At 29.5% G+C, this 23489-nt stretch overlaps 1 protein-coding gene across 10 annotated transcripts in view; it reads left to right on the top strand.

Annotated features, from left to right (window-relative positions):
• LOC103576317 (longitudinals lacking protein) overlaps positions 1–23489 on the top strand; it is a 145662-nt gene that overhangs the window by 106356 nt on the left and 15817 nt on the right. Inside the window, exons 7-9 of one of the 10 annotated variants that reach the window (XM_053738357.1) lie at positions 20206–20421; positions 20774–20912; positions 21651–21708. The exons of 2 other annotated variants lie outside the window; for them this stretch is intronic. In XM_053738357.1, the coding sequence (XP_053594332.1) occupies positions 20206–20421; positions 20774–20912; positions 21651–21693 (398 nt within the window). In that variant the 3' untranslated portion in view covers positions 21694–21708. Of the gene's footprint in view, positions 1–48; positions 412–2330; positions 2870–3460; positions 4351–7089; positions 7261–7474; positions 7894–8578; positions 9076–10197; positions 10569–14307; positions 14562–20205; positions 20422–20773; positions 20913–21650; positions 21709–23489 lie in introns of those variants that run through there. 7 more of the 10 variants (XM_053738325.1, XM_053738366.1, XM_053738363.1 and 4 more) reach the window with 7 other exon arrangements.

The following is a 23489-nucleotide window of genomic DNA, read 5'->3' as shown; positions in this document are numbered from 1 at the left end:
TCCATTTTATTTAAATTTTATTAAATGAAAAATTTGAATGTTTTTCAGGCCGCAAATCAAGAAGGACACGATCAAGACGAATTCCATCAGCTTCATTAGAAACTGAGCCTGTGCTTGACAATAGTGACGACGGTCGATATGTGTGTGAAAACGTTAATTGCCGCCGTCGGTTCATTCATCGAAGGAATTGGATCCAGCATATTAAATTCCACTGCGGCAAGCCTCCACGTTTCAAGTGCGGCTACTGTTATCTACAATCACATTCTAAGAGTAGTCTGAAAAAACACTCCGAGCGAAAACATCCCAATCGCGATATTTCTATTATAGAGAGACAATTTTCAATGGATTATTAATTTAAATTGTCACCCGGGTAAAAATATTTCACCGAAATTATGCCGAAATCATACAATTTTATTCTATGAAGCCTAAATTTTGACGAAATTACACTTAAGTCATAGAAATTTATTGAAAAAGGCCCTGAATGAAAACTCCGATTGAAACTCTTGAATTTCAAAATAAATTTTCAATTCGGGAGTTGAAAGTTGGCCGAAAACACGCCGAAATTTTATTATTTTTAATAAACAGCCCGAAAATTTTCCGATAAATAAAATCGGCCTATTTTCCATTTTTTTTCAAGTTTAATTATCGACCATTTTCCGGCCTAATTTTCAGCTTCGCGTTCATTACTTGGGTTTTTTTTGGCTGAGAAAAAAATTTTATCATTATTTTGGCTTGAATTTTTTTACCTGGGCAATAATTGTTTTTTTATTTTAATCACTCAATGAATGGATTAATTTCCAAACTATGTACTTTTTTTTTTAATTAAATATTTTGAATTGTACTATTTTAATTTTGAATAATTAATTCAATTTATAAAATTTTTTCAAAGGACAAACATTTTTTCATTTAAATTCCTGCTGATAATTTATTACTAATATATATTATAAAATGTTAGTAATTAGTAATTAGTAAAATTGAGTATTTAAAATAATTATTAATAAAATATTTTGGTTTTGTTTCAGATATTAAGCCGCGGCTGATATCGCGGGTCCGTCGCCCGCCGAAAAAGTTGGCAGACGACGAAAAATTTTCTCAAATCGAGACTATTAAATACGCATGCCCTAATCCAAACTGCGATAGTGTATTTACAGATAAAAGTAACCGCAATCGTCACTATAATTACCAGTGCGGTAAACCGCCGCGGTATAAATGCCCGTACTGCAACCACAAGTCGCACCGCAAATCCGATATTCAAGTTCACGTCACTTCGCGCCATAGATTTTTCAGAAATTACGCTATTGAATTATACAATCCATGTAAAAAACGTAATTACATTAACAAAGTTAATGAGTAATTAATTATTCGCTATTATAATAATTAATAAAAAAAAGTATATAAAGAATTTGTTGAGAAAAATTATTTTCCTCGGCTGTGTATCAATTTATGTGAATTTATATATTTTTGGAATATATATTAATATGATTATTTTTTTTGTTTCAGATAGGAGAATTTACCAGACGGTAAAGACGCAAAAATTTAGAGGAGAAAACCCGAAAAATTCCGGGGTTCGAATAGAAGCGATTAAATACGCATGCCCGAATCCGAATTGCAAGAGCGTTTTTAATGATAAGAGTAATCGTAATCGACATGTTAATCACCAGTGCGGTAAACCCCCGAGATTTAAGTGCTCCCACTGTAGTTACAGGTCCCATCACAAGGCCCATATTAAAACGCATGCGCGAAATAAACACACGGATGTTGAAACTTATGTTATTGAACTGTACAATCCTTGCAGTCGCAGGAGAAAATATTCTTATATTTAAAAAAAAACAAATTTTTACTACATCTTATATTTTTCTGTTCTTAAAACTCTTCTTTAAACCTTTTACTTCTACAAAGTATTTATTTTTTGTTTAAATTTCAGAAAATAACAAGCGCGGCAATTTTTAAAATTTAAATCGTTAATTTAAAAATTTTGAAAAATTGATTTTTATTTTTTTTCATTTAGGTGACCATCTTACCTCATACGAATAAATTTCTGAGAAAAATTATAAATTATTAGGACTTTTTTTTTAAATTTTGTACAAAATAATTAATTAAATATTTGAAATTAAAATTAATTAATTATATTAAGATATTGACATAAAAAAATATATATATTGTTATCATATATATTTATTATTATATGACATGTATTCTATAATTAAAAGAAAACATTTATTCTATAAATTTTCTATTTTTTTTAGACATAATTTTTTTACTTCAAGTTAATTAATAATTAAAAAATTAATTAATTGTTTTTACTAACTCATATTTTTTTATATTTTCAGCTTTCCTGACACCGATAGTGTTACTAAAAACTTTCGAAAGAAAGCTCAATACAAGAGCGGGTGTAAGTACAAGAAATTCCGGAAAAAAATACATGTGCGTCAATCTGGACTGCAACACATCATTTAAATCACGTCAGTCACGCAATTTCCACTTGCGGTATCACTGTAAGAAGCCAATGAGATACCAGTGCGAGCACTGCGACTACAAGGCGCACTGGAAGAATGACGTGAAGAAGCATGCGAGTAAAAAACACCCGGGGGTTGAAACTCACGTGGTTAAGCTGAATAAAGTCAAGCCTATTGCTAAAGGCGAGAGCTATTCGTGTCCGAATGAGAATTGTCATCGAGTTTATTCTGTGAAAAGTAGTCTTTACAAACACATGCGCTATGTTTGTGGGAAAGAGCCGTCTTTCAAATGTGCGTTCTGCGATTACTCGACATTCAGGCGCTACGTTTTTATTGAACATGTCACCAAACATCATGCTGGCCAAGAATTCGATAACGTGGACATGTTCAATTATTGATCTTATAATTAATTTATATTTTTATTAATTGTGATAGAAAATTTTTTTTATTTCCACGGAAAATTTTGTTATTTCTGTATTTACTCATTTTTTCACGTTTGAGAATTTAGTAGAATTGAGAAGAACTCAAAATTTTTTTTGAATTTTGGATAAAAAAAATTTTCATATAATTTTTAGTATTTGATTTTTTTAAATTTTTCAGCGAAACTTATGATTTTCAAAAATTTTTAAACTGAAAGATTACAAGTTTTTTGAAAAATTTTCTATTTAGAAAAAATCAAAAATTTCATTAAAATTTAATATTTTATAATTTTTTTAATAAATTCAAAATTTTCTGTAGAATTTAAGAATTTTTTCAGTCGAATTTTATTAAAATTTTAAAAAAAATTTTTTCAATGTTGTTACTTATATAATTTTTATAATTATTTACAACTGTATGATTTTATTAAATAAATAAACAAATTTTTCCCATAATTTAATTTCTCAACTGAAATTTAATAAAAACCCTATTACAAAAAATGACCATAATTTTATTCCAAAAAAAATTTCTAAAATAAAAAATAATAAAAATTTTTACTAACACAAAAAATGTATTTTATTTTTCAGATTTTCTTCTAAAGCGGCGAAACTCAAGGCGGAAATCCCGAAAATCTGAAACCCAAGAATTTTTCTGCGCCAATTACGACTTTTGCGGCAGCGTATTTTCGGAAAAAAAGAGTCTAGTTAGACATATTAAATACGTATGCGGGCAACCACCGAGATACAAGTGTCCGTACTGTGAGTACAAGTCCCACAACACAGCGAATGTGAAATTGCACTTGGGAAGACTCCACCCGGAAGAAGAAATTAAAATTGTCGAAATGTACAACCCGTTCGCTGATTCACGTAAATATCAATGTCCGAACAAAGGCTGTTACAAAAGATACAAATATAGACAAGGACTGGTCTATCATCTGAGTAATGAGTGCGGGAAATCACCGAGATTCAAATGTTTCTACTGTCCCTATCACGCTTATCACAAAGGAAATATTAAAAAACACACGAAAGCTAAACATCCTGATTTCGAAACCTGCGCAGTTGATCTTAAAATAAAAAATTAACTTTTTTTTATGTGTAATATTATCCATTAATAATTAAAACTCATAGTTGAAGTTCATTAAGTCGGACTCCATTACCTCGGAATTTCCCCTTAATCGTTATCCCCCCCACTCCAAGTTACGCTGACCCCCACCCGACGCTCCACATTTGTGGCCTGTGTCATATAAGTGCATTATACACGCAGATGTAAGAGCGCATGCGTGTTAGTGGCTTCCGATAAGTCGGAATTTCTGGAAAATTTTTGCCTCCGTAAATTAATGGCCCGAGTTAATGGAATTCGACTCTATAATTATAATACTCACACATGTTCATTTAAAATTAATTATAGTAATTATTTATTTGTGACTATTGTAATTTTCATTTTATCTTAATAAACTTAATCTCAAATTTTCGAGTAATTGAAAATTTATTATTTTTATATTTAATTATTTTTTGAATTATTTTTGCAGACGGAAATCATTAAGGGCAGAATTTTTTTTTGAAAATGTAAATTTTATTGAAATTCAATTTTTTTTCTCGAATATTTATCTGAGGTAAAGTATTTGAAAATTTTTTTATTTTCTTATATTTTTTTTATCGAAAATCTGCGGCCGGAACTAAAATATATGAAAAAATAAATTTGTTATATATTTTTATAAAAAATTTCAAATTTAAAAAAAAAATTATCAAATTTGAAAATTTATTGAAATCAAAATCTAGATCTTTGTATTGCGGGTCTGCAATATAAATTAATAACAAATTTATTTTTACAAATACAAAAAAAAAATCAATTTTTTTTTGCATTTAGTATAAAGCATGTGAAAAAAATAGTCCATAATTAACACTAATTACTAGTAATAATTACCAATTCGAACAGTAATTACATAAAAAATCTAAATTTTATTTTTCAGGTTACCCGCCAGCATTCTTATCGAAGTACCGTCGGTTTACGACACCTCAGACTTCATTGTCCCGCAACAAGTCTATGAAGTTCGCGTGCCCGAACCGCGACTGCAATCGCGTTTTCAAAGAGCAGCGTTACTTGAGAAAGCACATGAATTACCACTGTGGAAAACCTCCTCGGTACAAGTGCCCGTTCTGCGAGTACCGGTCGATATGGAAGTACGGTGTTAAGTCACACATGGAGCACAATCACTCAGGGCAAAGTGCTCGTATCATTGAAATGTACAAGCTTTCGTCAAAAGTAGGCTAGAAAGTCTTCCGATGGATCAAAATTTGTTTACAGTCGAATTCCATTGAGTTCGACCGCTAGTCGAAGGAGAGGAAATTTTCGGGAAATTCCGAGTTATCGAATGCTCCTTCTCCTTTAAAATTCAATCTACAGCGCATGCGCTCTTATATATATGAATAATGCACTCATATGTGCACAGAATGGGTGAGGGTGTATTTGTAGTGGGGGGGGGGGGGCGTTTAAGGAAAAGTTCCGACTTAATGGACTTGGACTGTAAATTATATTATATTTTATATAAATTGTACATCGTCACGGCATTTTGACGATGCGCGTAAAAAATTTTCCGCCATAACCTAGTCATTGTTTTAATTAAAATTCAATTTATGATTGTTTTTTTTTTTTTTAATTTTAACCAGTGATTAATTATAACTATTAATATACTTCGATAACATTCCGTACTATATTTTATAAATGTTATTTTATTGTAAAAAAATTTATTATTTTTATTGTAACAAAAAAAAAAAATTATAAATATTTTTTGTTTTATTTTTTGACATTTAAATTTAGACAAAAAAAAAATTTTATTTTTTACAGAATTTGAATCCTTGGGATTTGGCGCCACTTGATAATTATTTATAACTAATTAATGTGCTAACAATTACTATAAGTGTGTTAATTGTAGCGGTAATTTTGAATTACATATGAAGTATGTGTGCGAAAAAAATAATAAACTCGTGTTTTTACAGTGGGTATATTTATCTATGGGTATTGATGTAAGGACACCAAGACTGTTAACATTGACCAATATTCGTGTGTTATTGAATTAACGCAATAATTATATAATTAGCGATAAATTTTTGACATTTAAAATAATAAATAAGACTTCCATTATATTATTACAATAATAATATCAAATATCAATATTTTAATAATTACTCGATATAATAATTAATAAAAATGGCCCGACTCTATTAATTAATTATCAATTAATTTTTTTTTTTTCAGTTTAATTCCTGGTTAATTAAATTTTTAATCAACGGTGCCACTAATTGTCTCAAATTTTTCTACTAATTTTTGAATTATACTTCAGATTTTTAAAATAAATCCGTTCTTGGTCCACAGGTGACATTTTTTTCAAAGCTAAGGCGCATGACATGCCGCAATATGAATTTATTTGTGTAAATAAAAATTTTGTACATTTTGTACTTTGGTTCAAATAAAATAATTTTAAAAAATCAAAAACTGTATAAAATTTTTTATAAAAAAGAAAATTATTTTAAAATTATCAAATTTTTCTAACAAAAAATATTTGTTATTTTTCAGCCTATCAAGCGCCGACTTACTTGACACCTTACGCAAGTCAACCCTACAGTTTTATAGATAAAATTTCATCCCAAGAGATAAACCGTCAAAATTACTTGTGTCGTCTTTGCGGGACTTGTCACCCAGCGGGCTTCCAGTGTGTGAGTGACGAATCACAATCTGTGACGGAACAGTTTTCCTGCCCAAACAAGAATTGCACAAAGCGATACAAGTGGAAATCTAATTTAACCGCGCACATAAATTTTGAATGTGGGAAACTCCCGCGCTACAAATGTTTCTACTGCGATTTCAAAAATAGTTTTAAAAATAGAATTAAAAATCATTCGCTCAAAGTTCATCCCGGTCGCGCTTTTCATGCCGTCGATTTACGCACCAGTTAATTTTTTAAAATTTATTTACTGTAAAAAATAATTAATCGTTGAGTTTTTTTTATAAATGTATTAATAAATTTGAATTTTTTTAAATTTTATGTTAACTTTGTGTTGATTGTCTCATTTTTCACACTCATTTGCATTGTTGGTGTAACATTGTTTTTTAATTACTCATGTGATGTCTAATTGTTTCACGCTTTCATTAATTTTTTACAATAATTATTTTTATTAATTAATTATGATAACAAAAAAAAATTGTTTATTTTTTTCAGACAGCAAAATTCCTTTAATTTTGTTAGATCGTATTAAGTCTGAGGGTCCGGTTCTGAGGTCAAGAATAAAAAGAGAAAAGGAAGAGATTAAATTTGTTTGTTACAATCGCGTGTGCGATAAAACTTTTAGTAACAAAAGTCAGTTGAAGTATCATATGAAATTCGAATGTGGTGAGATTTTGTTGAAATAATAATTTACAGTACATGTGTGACGTAATTGAAAAAAAAAAATTTTTTAAAAAGTTGCCGTCACAGTTTTATAGACGTTTTTAATTTTGTGCACACCATGGTGTGCATCAAAAAAATTTATTTAATTTTTTTTTTTCAATAGAAATTTTTTATAGTCGAGTAATTTAATTGACGTTTATTTATGTAATTTTTTCAGATTCTAAAAAGCAAACGGAGAATAAAAAAATAAAAACAGAAATTTTGGACGAACCTCAAGACACTGAAGTCGAAGTTGAGATGGAAAAATACACATGTCCGAATGAAAGCTGTGGAAATGTATTTTCAAGGAAAGCGTCATTGACATTCCATATGAAGCATCAGTGCGGGAAACCCCCGCGGTTCAAATGTTCATCGTGCGATTATCGATCCAAGTGCCGTCGGGGTGTGAAACAACACGCGACCCGCAAACATCGCGATACCCAGTCGCGGGTCATTGAAATTTATTCGCTTAAAGAGCCGGGAAAATTTGTTTGTCTTTACGATAACTGCAATAAGACATTTAGATCCAGCTCTGGATATAATTACCACGTTAACTCTCACGTTAAAACAGAAAATAAATAAATATTTTTTTGTTATGATTATTACTACAATTAATATTATTATTATTATTATCATTTTTTATTTTTTTGATTCTTCATTTTTGAAAAATGTGTTTTTCAAAAAATTTAATGTAAGAACAAAAATTAAAGAGCTTGAGCTGAAAAGTTTAAGATGTCGCTCAAGAATTTTGAAATTTAAAAAATTGAAATTTGATTTTTTTCAAAATTTTTTTGACAAATTTTACTTGATAAAAATTATTCTCAAAATTTATAGTAAAATTGGCAGGAATAAATTTTGATAAAAAAACAAAAATTCAATAAATTTTCAAAATTCCCGCGATTTTTTTAACTTTGAATTTTTTGAGCCGCCTCAAATTCTATGCAAAGATAACCGATCAAAATTATCTAAAAAATAAAATAAAATATTTTTCTATGTCTGAACATGTATTCAAGTTTCCAAAAAGACATAGAGTATAAACAATTTTTTATACTCTAAAAAATATTTTCTATCACCAAAGACCTTTGGTTTTTTTTTCTATTCTATTATACTTTATTTTATTATCTGTTTTTCTTTATAAAATACATGAAGAATTTAAATAAATAAATAACTATTTCTCTACTTGGGTGTAAAAATGTAAATTATGTAAAACAAAAAAAATTCCATCCCTTATATTTTTTCGTCAAGAAAATTTTTTAACAAAAATTCTTTTACTTTTTTTCAGAATTCTTCTCGTACATGGATATTGGAAACATTCCCAGCTATTACGGGAATCATCAAGCTATTCAGCCCAGTACTCAAGTAAAAACACGCAAGTACGCATGCCCAAATCCAAATTGCACGAGCGTTTTCAAAGAGCGACGACATTTGGGAACCCACGTTAAATATCACTGTGGGAAACCCCCGCGATACAAGTGCGCATACTGCAATTACAAATCAACATGGAGCGGTTCCATTAAATCTCACACTAAAAATGTACATCGGGATAAAGAACCTCGGGTTGTGGAGCTCTACCAGCCCCTGCAAAAAGTTATTAATTACATTTGCCCTAATGACAATTGTAAAAAAACATTCAAGTGGAAAAGCAGCTGGAGAAATCACATAAAAAATAAATGCAAAATAAATATTTAATCCAATTAATTTTTAATAATTATATTTTGTAATCAATTTTATTTACAATTCAGTGTAATTTTTAATTAAATAAAATAACTGTCAAATTTTTTTATTTTTTACTTTTTAACCGAAATTATTTTAAATTTATTTTTATAATTTTTGTAATTTTTTTGACTATTCTAATAAATTTATATAATTATTTGTTTTAGAAAAAAAATTACGGACAGCGAGAGCGAAATTAGTGACGTTTAAAATTCCTGAGGACGTGACGGGATGTAAATTCACGTGCCCGAATCGCGGCTGCCCAAAGTCTTTTCTGAGCAGAAATGATTTGAATTTTCACATGAAAACTTGTCCGATGCTTGTTAAATATCCGTGTCCACAATGCGGCTACTCGACGACGATAAAAAAACTCGTTGACTTGCATGGGAAAAAATTTCATGGAAAAAAAGTCAGCGCCCGGCCACCTGTTGGTTATAAGAAGGGATTTGCTGAGTATATTTTCAAGGGAAATATGATGAAAAATAAATAAAGTTATTAAAAAATATGTCAGATATTGTAAATATTCAAATTCATGTATTTTTATTTGTATTTTAATAAAAATTTAGTTGTTGCAATAATTTAATTATTTACTTACTTGATTATTTTTTTTTTTTTTTCAGAAAAGGCCTCAATTGGTTTCTGGAAATTCGAATTTAAATTTTCGCGGGTTTTTTAAAAAATCAATATGATCACTTTTAAAAATTCAAAAATTTTAAACGGTGGCTTTCTATTTTTAATTTCACTTTTTTTTAAATTTTCAAATCCAGAAATCAAGTTTTGAAAAAATCAAAAATTTTTTACAGAAATTCAAAAAATAATTATTTTTAAGTAAATTTCAAAATAATTAACTTGTTCTTTTTTTATTTTTGCAGAACTCAAAGAACAGAATTGGTTTCTGGAAATTCAAATTTAAATTTTCGCGGGTTTTTTAAAAAATTTCTTCAATCATTTTTTAGAAACTCAAAAAATCTAACAACCTACGGTTCTTTTTCTATTTTCAATAAAATTTTTTTTTTTTCTCAAATCCAGAAATCAATTTTTAAAAAATTAAAATAATTTTTAATTTACAGGCATCCAAAAATTAATTATTTAAAAGTAAATTTCAAAATAATTAACTTTCTCTCAATATTAAAATTTTTTTTTTTCACAAAATAATTATTAACAAAAAAATTATTTATATTTTTTCAGATTACGATTACAATGACATGGAAGCGTGTAAAAAAGAGGGGGATTTTAAATATTATTGCCCTACTGCTAATTGTAAAAGAACATTCAAGCACAAAAATCAGTTACAATTTCACTTGCGAAATCAGTGCGGAAAACCTCCGAGATACAAATGTCCGTACTGTAATTATCAGTCCCAATGGAAGCAACACGCCCGTGTCCACATACAGCGCGTTCATCCCGAGGAATTACCCGTAGTGATAGACACCCACAAGCCATTGCAATTTAATTCCGTTAAATTCTAGTATTAACTTATTATATAAAAAAAAAATATTTTTATCAAGTGTACCTCCATGGCATTTACAAAAAAAAAATAAAGAAAATTTCAAAATTTATCTCAAAATCATCCCATTTCATTTAATCTCTAGTTTTTTTTTTTTTATTGAAAATAATGAATAAATAAATAAATAAAATAAATGAATTTTATTTTTTCAGACTTGAAAGATTTTTTCGACCCAATGCTGTCCGATAAAAAACAGTATCCATGTCCAAACTGTACAAGTTCATACAAACAGAAAGCGAGTTTGACGAGACACCTTAGATACGAATGCGGTCAAGAGCCAAGATTTCAGTGTCCATATTGTACATACCGGAGCAAAAAAACGTCTCATATATATTTACATATACGTACCAAGCATTTTAATTGTAATATTTACGCCTTAGATATTTACAAGAATCAATAAAAAATAACTGATAAATAAATTTCAAGTGAGCAATTAATAAGATCATTTTTTAAAATTCTGTAGCCGCGTGGAGACTCTCGGCAAGAGGAAGGTCTAGGGTTCGAGTCTGGTACTCGGCGCTAGATAAACAGCGGTAGGAAATTTCAAATAGGGAATGGCGGGTAAAAAGTGACCGCCAACAAAATTATGAATTTTTGTGCATTTGAATTAAGTGAATTTTTTTTTTTGAATGCATGTGTAGATAAATTTTCCAGCGGGAAAAATGGACCACCTTAAAAAAAAGTCAAATTTTTTCATTTAAAAAAATCATAAATAAAATTTTTTTGTTTAAATTTTAAAAAATATATTTTTTCGAGGTGTTCCGTTTTGCCTACCCTGTCCCGTTTTACCCGCCTTCTCCCTAAATGTACACAAGGTAAAAAAACTAATAAATTGCCGTGTCTAAAAAAGAAAATACAATAAAAAAAAAAAATTGAAAAATATATAAATTTATGTTTCAGAATTTTCGAACCGCCGCGATGGCTGGTTCAATTATTGCCCATGGAACGACAAGCCCTATCAATGTCTAGGCTGCTGCTACAGCTACTCAACAAAGGATTTACTTAAGAGACACATAAGACGCGCTTGCGGTGGAAAAGAACCGCGAGTTGGGTGCCCGCATTGTTCGTACAAATCTCGGTACAATTCCGACGTTTACAAACACTGCAAGCGCAAGCATCCATCGGCCACAGTGTTCGCGATCGACTTGGAAAATCTCCAGCACTGTTTTCCACGGGACCCTTTTATAGAAAATTCTTAGCTGTTAATTATTTCAATTGAATTAGATAATTATGTAAATAAATAAAGAGGAATTTATTAAAGTGTATGGTTAATTAATTAATTATATTTTAAATTTAACTGTACAGTTGGGTAGCTGCTGGGTACTAAAATTGTAAATTTTAAATTTATAGTTAATTAGAGTTAAGGATTAATTATTTTTTTTTTTTTTTTTTTTCATTGATTTGACTAATGTGTAATGATTTTTTTCAGCTTATCTACACCTGCAGTCGATGAATTGGTACGTCCAAAAATCACTGAGGAGAGATTATGGAAAATTTTTTAACAAAACGGAGAGACATCAGTGTCCGCGATGTCGGAAAAGTTATTCGTCAAAGAGTGCCGTCACTGCGCATATTAAATATGACTGTGACAAACCCCCGAGATTCAAGTGCCCGTACTGCGGGAAACTCAGCAAGAAGAAATTCAATATACAGGATCACATAAGAAGAAAACATCCTGCGGAACCGGTTACTTGCAATATTTTAAATGAATTCGAGCGCTTTATGTAATTTTTTTATTTTTTTAATAGACTTTGTACTGTTGACTGAAAAAAAAAGACTAAAAATAAAATTATATTTCAGTGATATATTTTTTTTGTTTAATTTTTATTTCGTCAGCTGCGATTGACTGTTACGAAATTTGTGCGGGAAAATAGAATTCAAATTTTCCATTTTTTGGGAATGAAAAAAAAATAATCTGCTGGGCATTTGACCCGCGCATTTTTTTTTAGGTAGAAATTTTATTGATTTTTTTATATTTTTCAGAATTAAAGGAACAAATTTTTCGTTAGACGGAAGTCGTCAATTATTGGAAAATTAAGAAAAATTACTTTACAGAAAATTTTCAAGGAAAATAGTGACGTCAATTATTATGTAGATTATAATTATCCAAAAATTTCAAATTTTTTAATTTTACTGACAAATATTTTTTTTTTTTCAGAAACCCATTAAACGACACGGAAATTTTTTTTTATTGCAAAAATTTCTGAAATTTCCATCACAAAATTCAATTTTTCAAAAAATTTTATTTTTCAAAAATTTCCATAATTTTTCAAAAATTCCCAATTGTCCACGGGCGGGAACTTTAAAATTTGAAAAATTTTTTTTACATAAAAAAAAAAGAAAATGTTGAAATGTGTAGTAGAGTAGTTAGATTGTTACTAACTGTATGAAACTGTTAAATAACTAACATGACTGTATGTAATAACAATAATAACAATAATCCAATCATCTTAAAATCACTTATAGATTACCAAATTACAACTCAAGAAGAAAGTATTCGGAGTCCACGTAAGAACAACTGACAGAAGAAAAATGTTACCAGTAAGCATCACTGTCCTTTATGTAACCAGAGTTGCTTACGATTGCAGAAAAGCTCCACGATTTAAGTGCCCCTACTGCAAACTGAGGGGTAAAAAGGCTACAAATATTTACAAACATGTCTGAACCATGCGTCCAAAAAAAATAGTTACTTATGTTAAACTCTACTAATAAAATTTAAAAAAAAAAAAAAACACCACACAATTAATCACTTAACCAATTAATCGACTTATTTCTTATCATAGTTCTCCGCTAAAAAATTTCCTGATAAAAGTTATCATACTAACAAAGAAATTGTTGGTTTCAGGATTTCCGTCGGGTGTTCCTGGTCAAAGTCAGCGTTCGTCAAATCAAAATTTTGTTAAAAAGTACCAGTGTCCTAAGTGCCGTAAAAAATTTTCACAAAGTTATTCAATGTATCGGCACTGCCGGTACGAATGCGACTCGCAGCCGCGATATCAGTGTCCGTACTGTCGTTATCTCAGCAAATGGACCCATGCTATTTATAATCACATTAGAAAAATTCATCCTGGACTTGAAGTTACTGTTAATCGACGATATTAATTTTACTAAGAAAATAAAATAAATTTATATATAAATAAAATGGATAATTTTTATTAACCGTCTGCATGACTGTAAGCTTAAAAAATTAATTTTCAAAAAATAATTAATTAATTTTGGGATTAAAAAAAAATTTTTTTGATTAATTAATTAATTAAATTTTATTTTTTATTTCAGGTTTCGCGCTGAGGCTGGCAGACAAAAAAATGAGGCCTAGATCTTCTTGCCCGCGATGTTTTCGGGTTTTTAAATCCTACGGCGGAATGACGCGACACTATCGTCTAGAATGCGGAGATATCCCGAGATTTAAATGTCCGTATTGTGAAATGAGGACTAAGTACACCCAAGCTGTGTACAGACACGTCAGAACAAAACACCGTGGAATGGCGCCCACCTTTATAAAACTTTTTTAATTTAAAAATAAATTAATTCCCGCCAAAAATTTAAATGTCAAAAATTTAAAAAATAAATAAATTGAGTAATTAAAAATTGTTTTGATTTTACGCATGTGGGGCTTTTGTTTTGTTTGTCAAAAAATTTTCATACCATCCAGTAAATTAAATTTGAATATTCTCTGCTTAATTTTTATTTACAGATTTAAAAAAAAAAAAATAACGAGGATTTAAATTGCACTGTGACTTGAAATTATTTTTTTTTAATTAAACTAATTTGTAATTGTCGATTTATTTCAGAAGGACATAGCGTCAACAAAGAAGGCTGGTTCCGATGTCCGAGATGTACCCACAGTTTTCTGTCCAAGGACTGCATGCTCCGTCACTATCAGTCTCACTGTGGGATCCACGAAACGCGATTTCGTTGTACTTATTGTGATTACGGGTCCAAGTACAGCTCAAATATTTACAAGCACATGCGACGTGTGCACAAACAGATGCCTTGCTTCAAACCCGACCGAATTTTTTTAAATCCATAATCAGCAGTAATTAGTAATTAGGAATAAATAATTAATATTTAATGTATAAATATTGTAATAAATGTAAATCACCACGGAAGATTATTCAACTTGAAGATTTAAAATTATTTGAATTGTGTATTCTTGAATAAACGGCACTTGGTTGTTATCACCGCGTATCAAATTTTTTATATTTTTATAATTAGTAATTAATGAGACCGGAAATTGAGGAGCCTCAATGAAGACATCAATGAAGATCAACAATGAAAATTTTTTTATTAATTAATTAAATGATTGATTCATTAATTAATTAACCAATTAATGGAGTGCGACTAGTTTGCATTTTTATAAAATTTGAATTATTTGTAATTTTTCACAGTATTAAGAAAATTTTTATAATTGACCACGTGAATAAAATTTTTTTTCAAAATTTAAACTGAACAGTGAATTTGAATAAAATAATTTAATAAAGTTACGATTAATTCGAAATTTTAAAAAATTTGAATTTTTTTTATCTTTTCGAATTATCAAAAAAATTTTAATAATTTAAAACGGGAGTTTAAAATTTATATTTGAAATTGAGTTTGAATATAATTTAAAAACTCGTTTGATTCGAAATTTGAAAAAAAGTTCAAATTTCGAATTTAATATTACATATTTAGCGCTAAGTATTTATTGAATTTAAATAGTTGGTTTGTGTTTTAGTGATTAATTATTATTATTATTAATTAACTAATTAATTATATATTTTTTTTTTTCAGATTTGGAGTCAAGAAAATCGTACTACTGCCCAAGATGCAACAGCGGTTTCACATTAGAAGCAAATATGGCTTTTCACTATCGTCATTTCTGTGGTCAAGAACCGCGATATAGATGCCCATATTGTACACTAAAGACTAAAAGAACTTACAATATTTATAGACATATCGATCGTTACCATTTTGGTAAAAAAAAATACGCACTTAAGTTATAAGTTATAAAATTTAAAAAAATGTAACGAATAAGTAAATAAATAAATTAATTAATCATATGAAAAATATTCGCAAATTTATCTGCAGATTGAAGGCTAATTATTTTTACAATAAATTATGAGTTGTTGTTTTGAATTGAATGAAATCTGGTAAGTTTTTAAATTGCAAAGAGTACTAACATTTTAATTTTTAATGTACAGGTTACGACTACGAGAGATTGAAGCTGTTGGAGACACGAGCGAGTTACGCGTTGGACGAAGATAACCGAGACGACCCATGGTACCCCGGGAAAATGGCTTACCATTGTCCTCGGTGCAACGCCGGGTACACGTACAAGAAAACTCTGAAGACGCATCTCAAGTACGACTGCGGGAAAGAGCCGCGTTTCAAGTGCCCGTACTGCAATAAAAAAGACAAGTGCTCGTCTAATATTTACAAACATGTCCGACTTAGGCACGATGGACTGCCTGTTACTGTTCATAAAAATTAATCATTATTCATTGATAAATTTGTATGTGTATATATAATTACTCTATATATTTACTGAGATTGTTGATAGTTAACTAATAAATATTAAATTATAAATGCAAATAAGTTTTTACAGACACCAAAGATGCGCATGTTTAGTAACTATAGACCATGCATGGATCATTTTTTAATCTACTTTCAAACAATGTTCAAGTTTTATCAATAAGTTACAGGTTATCTGAGAAAAAATATTTAGATATGATCATATATGTTCTTAAATTATTAAATTTCAGCTAATGTACGATTTGAATCTGATCATATGTGATCATACCTGATCATATATGAAGATTTATGACCATATCTGACCATATATGGACATGTATAGCCATATATGATCATATGTGATCATACCTGATCATATATGAAGATTTATGACCATATCTGATCCTATATAGATATGTATAGCCATACATGATCATATGTGATCATACCTGATCATATATAGACATGTGTAGTCATACTTAATCATATGTAGTCATATGTGATCAGATATGACCATACGTGATCATACCTGATCATATATGAAGGTGTATGGCCATATCTGATCACATATGATCATGTGGAATCATATATGGTTATATCTGACCACATATGATCATATGTGGTCATACATGATCACATTTTATCAAATTTAAATTCATACATGACATCTGATCATATATGATGTCAAATATAACTATGCATGACCATATATGATATCAGATATGATCTTTTATGATCATATCAGATCATATATGATGTTAGATAAAATTTTTAGGTCATATATGATCAGATTCATATATGATCATATCAAAGTACTTTTTTTCTCATTAAATTAAGACTTTGAATAATAAAATGAATATTTTGTACAGTTGATTAATGATATTAATAAAAATTTTTTTCAGATTACAGTAGCAGTTGGCCATCACCAGGAGTATCAAGTTACGTTTGCGAAAAATGCAACGCTGGATTTCGTACATCGTGGTATCTGTTAAGGCATAAATGCGGACAGATATTAAAATTCGCGTGTCCTTATTGTTTGAAAAAAGATAATTCATCTTCAAATGTGTATAGACATATCCGCCGTTGGCATCCTTCATCACCAGTTGTTGTTAATAAACTGTTTTAATATTTACTTTTTATTAATAAATAAATTTTCATTAATTTAATTCATGTTTCGTATATTTTTTCGTTCAAATTTGTGTAAATATCAAGTTGTCGAGATTTTTTATTAACATTGCCTTTTTTTTTATTTCTGATTATAGATCCTCCGAAGCCGAGAATCAACCCGCTCAAGTGCATGCAGTGCAAAAGTGAATTTAAAGGCCCCGATGAACTTCTGGACCATATTAAGTATCACTGCGCCGCGCCTTTGAGTATTCAATGTCCGTATTGCGATTCGCGGTTTAGATATGTTCCCAATGTCGAGTTACATATCAGAACTCAGCATCGTGGGATGCCGGTTTATTATGTCGATACCATGTGGCTCTCATAAATTCATTAATAATAATATTTAATCACACTAGTAGCCGTAAGATGGATCAAAATGGCAGCCATTAATATTTATAAAATGCTTCTTAAAATGAATAGTCACGCAGACTAATCCAGTGATTGAGATCGAAATGGACACTCGTCCTCGAACTCAAGTACTGACCAGACTTAGGTTTGAATCTCACCATGAGCAAATAATTTCATGATGCATTGACCATCAGACTGCCATCTGTCTGCAATCTTGCCCACTAAAACGCTTCGCTATTGCAAAGAAGTATGGAAAAAGATGAAGAAAATTATGGGTATGAATAGTAAGAATGGAAAAAATATGGCCAGGACAATGAAATCTGGAAAAGTTCACAGCAATTTGCTAGAAATTTAGTGAGACATTTTTCCAAAAATGCTCGATTTATTTGAAAAAAATTACTTCGACCATGTAATGCAAACATGTAAAGTGCAAAAACTGTAGAAAATGGAAGTTTTACAGTTGAAATTCCAACATATGCTCAAAAAATGTTGTTATATATCGGCACCAACAGATGGCGCTGCAAAATAATATATCACGCGCAGCGCCCTCTTGTGGAGGCGTCTCTTAACTACAGTTTGTAAACTCAAAACGTTTTTCAAAGCTCTTACATGACAAATTTTTGTAGAATTTTGGTAAAAAATGGTGTTAATATTCATCTGTACCAAATATATACTATTAATCATACCAATGTATATCATTAAAAATATATATTTATCAGTGTATTGAAAATTACAGATTGATATTAAAAATAATAAATAAATTTTTTTTGTCGAATTTTGTAAATTTATTGTAGCATTTGCTTGGCTTCTAATTATTAATCGTCTGTTAACATGGGATTAATAATTTTTGTTTAATGCAAATTTAGGGTTATAGATATTTTATTAACGAGGAATCGATTTATTGTTTCAGCACAATGGAGTAATAAGTGGATGCCACAGTTTTCGGTGCAGATGGAAAATTTTCGGCACCACTGCCCTAAGTGTTATCGCAGTTACAAACACCGAAGTCATATGATACGACATTGTAAATATGAGTGCGGTATTCCCCAAAGATTCGAGTGTCCGTACTGCAAACACCATTTAAGACAGCGGACACACGTTTGGGCGCATATACGTCGTTTCCATCCGAACAATGAATTTTATTGTATTGACATCGCTACTAATACGCGACTCGATAAAAAAGACCAAAAAAATGACTAATAAATATATATATATATTTTTATATAAAAAACTTCTTGTACATAACTTTTTTGAATCTAATACTCTTATACTTTTGTAGAAGAATTTTACTATATTTTATTTTTTATTTTACTTTTGACTTTCGTTAACATGAATTTTTTTTTTTATTATTGCAGGCAATCAGTACGGCAGCGAAAGGATACCGAAAAATAGTGTCGGAGTGTACCAGTGTCCGAACTGTGGGAATTTCTACAAGTGGAAAAATTCATTGTTGGCACACTTTAGAAATTATTGCCGAAAACAGCCACGATTTGAGTGCGCGCACTGCGATGTTAAAAATTATCAGAAAATTCATATTATACGTCATTTTAAACGTCACCATCCCAATGCGCCGTTGAAATATTTTGATAGAAAGTTTAATAATTTTTGTGATTCTTAATAATTAATTTAAGAAAAAAAAAGTACTTTTATAATAGTTTATAGGTTTTTGGTATGGATATTTAATTTTTAATCACTTACTCAATTCTTATCCAGGAAAAAATACTTATATGTGATCATATAAACATTCATGATCAAATATGTCCATACATGATCATATATGATTATGAATAAATATTTAAATCTAATAATTTATAAATAAGTATGATATCTGTCATAAATGATCATATATGAGCATACATGATCATATGTGTTTATATATAATTTATATATGATCATGTCTCAATATTCAAATCTGCTGAGAGCTATAAAAAATGAACTTATCTGATCATATGTCATCAGATATGATCGTATATGACATATAACCATATCTGATCATATGTAGTTATGAATGATCACATATCAGTATACATAATCATACAAACTCATATCTGATCATATATGATCCTGATTACATATGTCTATATCTGATCATATATGATCAGGATCATATATAATATCTTATCGTATATGAACAGACTTACATATACCGATATCTGGTCATATATGATGAGGATCACATATGCTGATATCTGATGATATATGATCGTATTTGAATATTTTTTCCGGGTATGAAATTATATTTTAAAATAAAAATTTTATCCCGTGTCAGTAAATTTATTAATTACTATTATTATTATTTATAAATTACTGACATTTTCTGCCTTAAACTGTTCGTAAAAAATATAATTTATTGCAACTAAAAAATAATTATATAGGCTATGTATTTTTTAAAATTGCATTATTTATTTTAAAAATTGATATTTATAAATTATTTATTAAAATAAAAATTTAATATACTCAATTAAATTCACTTATTATTATTATTATTATTATTATTATTATTATTTTTATTATTAACAATTGATTCGTATTTAAAACTTAATTTAAAATTTAATTTTTTTGCATTAATAAAAATAAAGCTTATGCGCAAATAAATTTTGTTGTTTAGGAGTTGCACGGATAAGAAAAAATTTCTAGATAATTATGGGTGTAGAGCTTGTACTGAATAAATCGATTGGTTTTAGTTACAGGTATGTACATGATGGACACATCAATGCCTTATGTGGAGCCAAATCAAGATATTAATTACGAAAGCACGGGTTCTGCAGAACAGAAAAGTAATCTCTTCTTCTGCCCAAAGTGCCTGCGCGGGTTCACCCTCAAGAGTAATCGCAACCGGCACTTCAAGTATGAGTGCGGCCATGAACCGCGATTCAAGTGCCCTTACTGCGATCTAAAAAGTAAACAGACCTCACAAATTTACGTTCACATCAGGAAAAAACATACCGGAGAAAAAGTTTTTTATGTTGATCTCAAAGCTTTGTAATTTATATTTCAGCGCTCAATTAATTAGTTCCAATCTTAAAGTCAAAAATAGTTTATTTTATACTCAAAATAGTTATCTCAATGTTTTAGTATTTTGTTTCATTACTGTGATGATATTAATAAATTTTTAAATAATAATATTTTATTAATAACCAAATCCTTCATTAAATTTCCCAAAAATTCAAATATCAAAATTTACTTTATCAGATAAATTCTTTTACGGTCAAAATTTTTACTAACAATCATTTTTGTAAATTTTTATTTTAGGTCGAGAAATTTATATGGAGTTCGATTATTCAAAAAGTAGTCCCTATACATACAAAGATGGCGACCAAGATCTCAAAATGGCGTTCAAAAGGCCACAAAGGCGGCTGAAAAAGAGAGCCAATTGGAAGACAGACAAAAAGTACACCTGCCACAAGTGTTTTAAAAAATATAACTACATCCAAAATCTTCAGCGCCATCTTAGATATGAGTGCGGCCATGAGCCGAGATTCAGGTGTCCGTACTGCGATCTTTGCACCAAACAATCATCGCCAATTTATTCTCACATCAGAAAAAAACATCCTAATTTTCCTGTCCGTTACATTGATCTCAAGTCATAAATTTTTACAAGTAATCAAAACTGACCAAACTAATCACTGCGACCAACGTGCCCCTAACCTCTATCGATTTTTAATCAATAGTTATTACTGATACAAATCCGTAGTGACTACTGATTATTTTTTCAAAAATTTTATCGGATGTTTTTTGGAAAATTTATAATTTTTATGGAAAAATTATAATTTCCTGTTAATTTATGTTGGGAAAAAGAGGTTACATAAATTTGAATTCTAACAAATAAAATATTTTTTGAATTTACTGTAGTAAGGAAAGTTAATTTTGGAAAATTGGAAACTCAGCAAAAAGAAATAAATTTTCCGGTAGAAAAAAAAGGAAAATTCAGGAGACTGCAACGAAGAAGCCGAAAATTTTCTCATTAACTTTTTTTTGTATTAAATAAAAATAATTATTAATTTGAATAATTTTTTTGTCTTTATTTTATTTATTAGTTTCAAATTTTTGAAAATTTTTTTACCGCACCCGCAAAAGGAAATCAATTATTTTTAAACTAACAAATAAATTGTTTTTTTGTTTTTTTCAGTATTCATTTTCAAACTGAAACCCGGCAACCGCGCAAGAGATGAGTCGCTACAGAGGAATTCTAGAGGACGTCATAAATGTCCAAATTGTGCGAGAAGTTACAAGCTCGTAAAATCTTTGAACCGTCACTTGAAATACGAATGCGGTCAACTGCCTAAATTTGGATGTCCTTACTGTAATTTAAGGACCAAACAAAAGTCGCCTATTTACAGTCACATTAAAAGAAAACATTCTAGTTTACCGCTTGGTTATATAGTTGTAGAAATTTGAGTTTCTTTATACACACGACGATTTTTTGTACGCAAATAAAAAAAATTCAAATATTTCATGTTCATTTTCAAAAATTATTTACTAATTGCATGCGTTTAAATAATTAATGCTTAATAATTAAGTTTACTGTTTAAAAAAATTCAAAATATCGTGACTTATTTATTTTTGAATTTTTAGTTGTAGCTCTGGGATCCTTTCAACTGGATTTTGATTCTGGAGTCTGTAAAGAAGAATGGGGGTGCGAAGACAATAAATCGATGGTTAAAAATAAGTTGAAGAATAATGACCAAAAAATGAGTATATATAAGTGCGATAGTTGTTTCAAAATTTATATGTATGAGCAGTCTTTGAAACGTCATATTAAATTTGAGTGCGGTTTGAAACCGAGGTTCAAATGTCCGTACTGTAAATACTGCAGCAAACATAAATCATCTCTTTATTCTCATATAAAACATAAACATCCTGGTTTCAAAATTGATCATGTTGAATTGAATAAATAATTGAGAAAAAATTTAAAAACTCTTGTATAATTTCTACTCACTAATTAATTTATTAAGAAAAAATAATTAAATTCAAAAATTGAAATTTGAAAATTTGAACTAATAATTATTATTTTTTTATTTTAGAACCGGACTTGGGGCAAGTTGATTTTCATCAAAGTGAAGAAATTGCGACTTATTCTGGATGGATGACAAATGACTTAGAAAATACGTCGGAAAAATATAAAAAAGATGATAAATTCGTTTGCCAAAAATGCTCCAAGACTTATTTATATTTTAAGACACTGCGTCGCCATTTGAAATACGAGTGCGGCCATCAGCCGAATTTCAAGTGTCCGTACTGTGATTTAAGGACCAAAAGAACCTCGCCGATTTATAATCATGTCAGAAAACAACATCCTGGGTTTCCTGTTTATTATATTTGTTTAAATAATTAAATTTCTAAAATAAACTGACGACCTGCCCCTCCCCTTCATTTTCCCGGCTGTGAACAATTTAATTATTTGTTAAATTTCTACTTTTTGAATTTTAATTGGAGCGCAATAAAAATTTTCTAATTAACCCTAAAATTTTTGAATTTTTATAATTTTTCAAAAATGATATTTTTGAAAAAAAAATTTAAAAAACTTCAATTTTTGAATTATATTCATCTAGATAATTGTAAACAGTTAAAATAATAACTTTTTTAAAAAACCTTTGCCTGTTTATTTTCCGAATGAACTTCCCTCTAAAATTTAAAAAATTTTTATCTTCACCCACTAATTAATGACTTTTTTATTATTGCAGAATTTGATTGGCTGGAAATTCCAACTCCTCAGCCGTTATTTTCATACGCACTGAAGACGGAAGTTGACATTACGGAAATCGGAAATCCGCCAGCTCCTAGACAGCAGCAACAGCAGCGAATTCGTAGACAAAGACGCGGAACAATAAAGCAAAATAGATGCCCACGTTGTAACCGCAGCTACAAACGCACTTCTCATCTAAATCGTCACATACGTTACGAGTGCGGGCAGTCCGCGAGATTTAAATGCCTGTACTGTGAGTTCCGGAGCAAGCAGTCCCCGAAT

Source organism: Microplitis demolitor, chromosome 4 (genome assembly GCF_026212275.2).
Source record: "Microplitis demolitor isolate Queensland-Clemson2020A chromosome 4, iyMicDemo2.1a, whole genome shotgun sequence".
Classification (NCBI taxonomy): Eukaryota; Metazoa; Arthropoda; class Insecta; order Hymenoptera; family Braconidae; genus Microplitis; species Microplitis demolitor.
The sequence above is the reverse complement of the archived record's forward strand: the minus strand, read 5'-3'. Positions and strand labels throughout refer to the sequence as shown.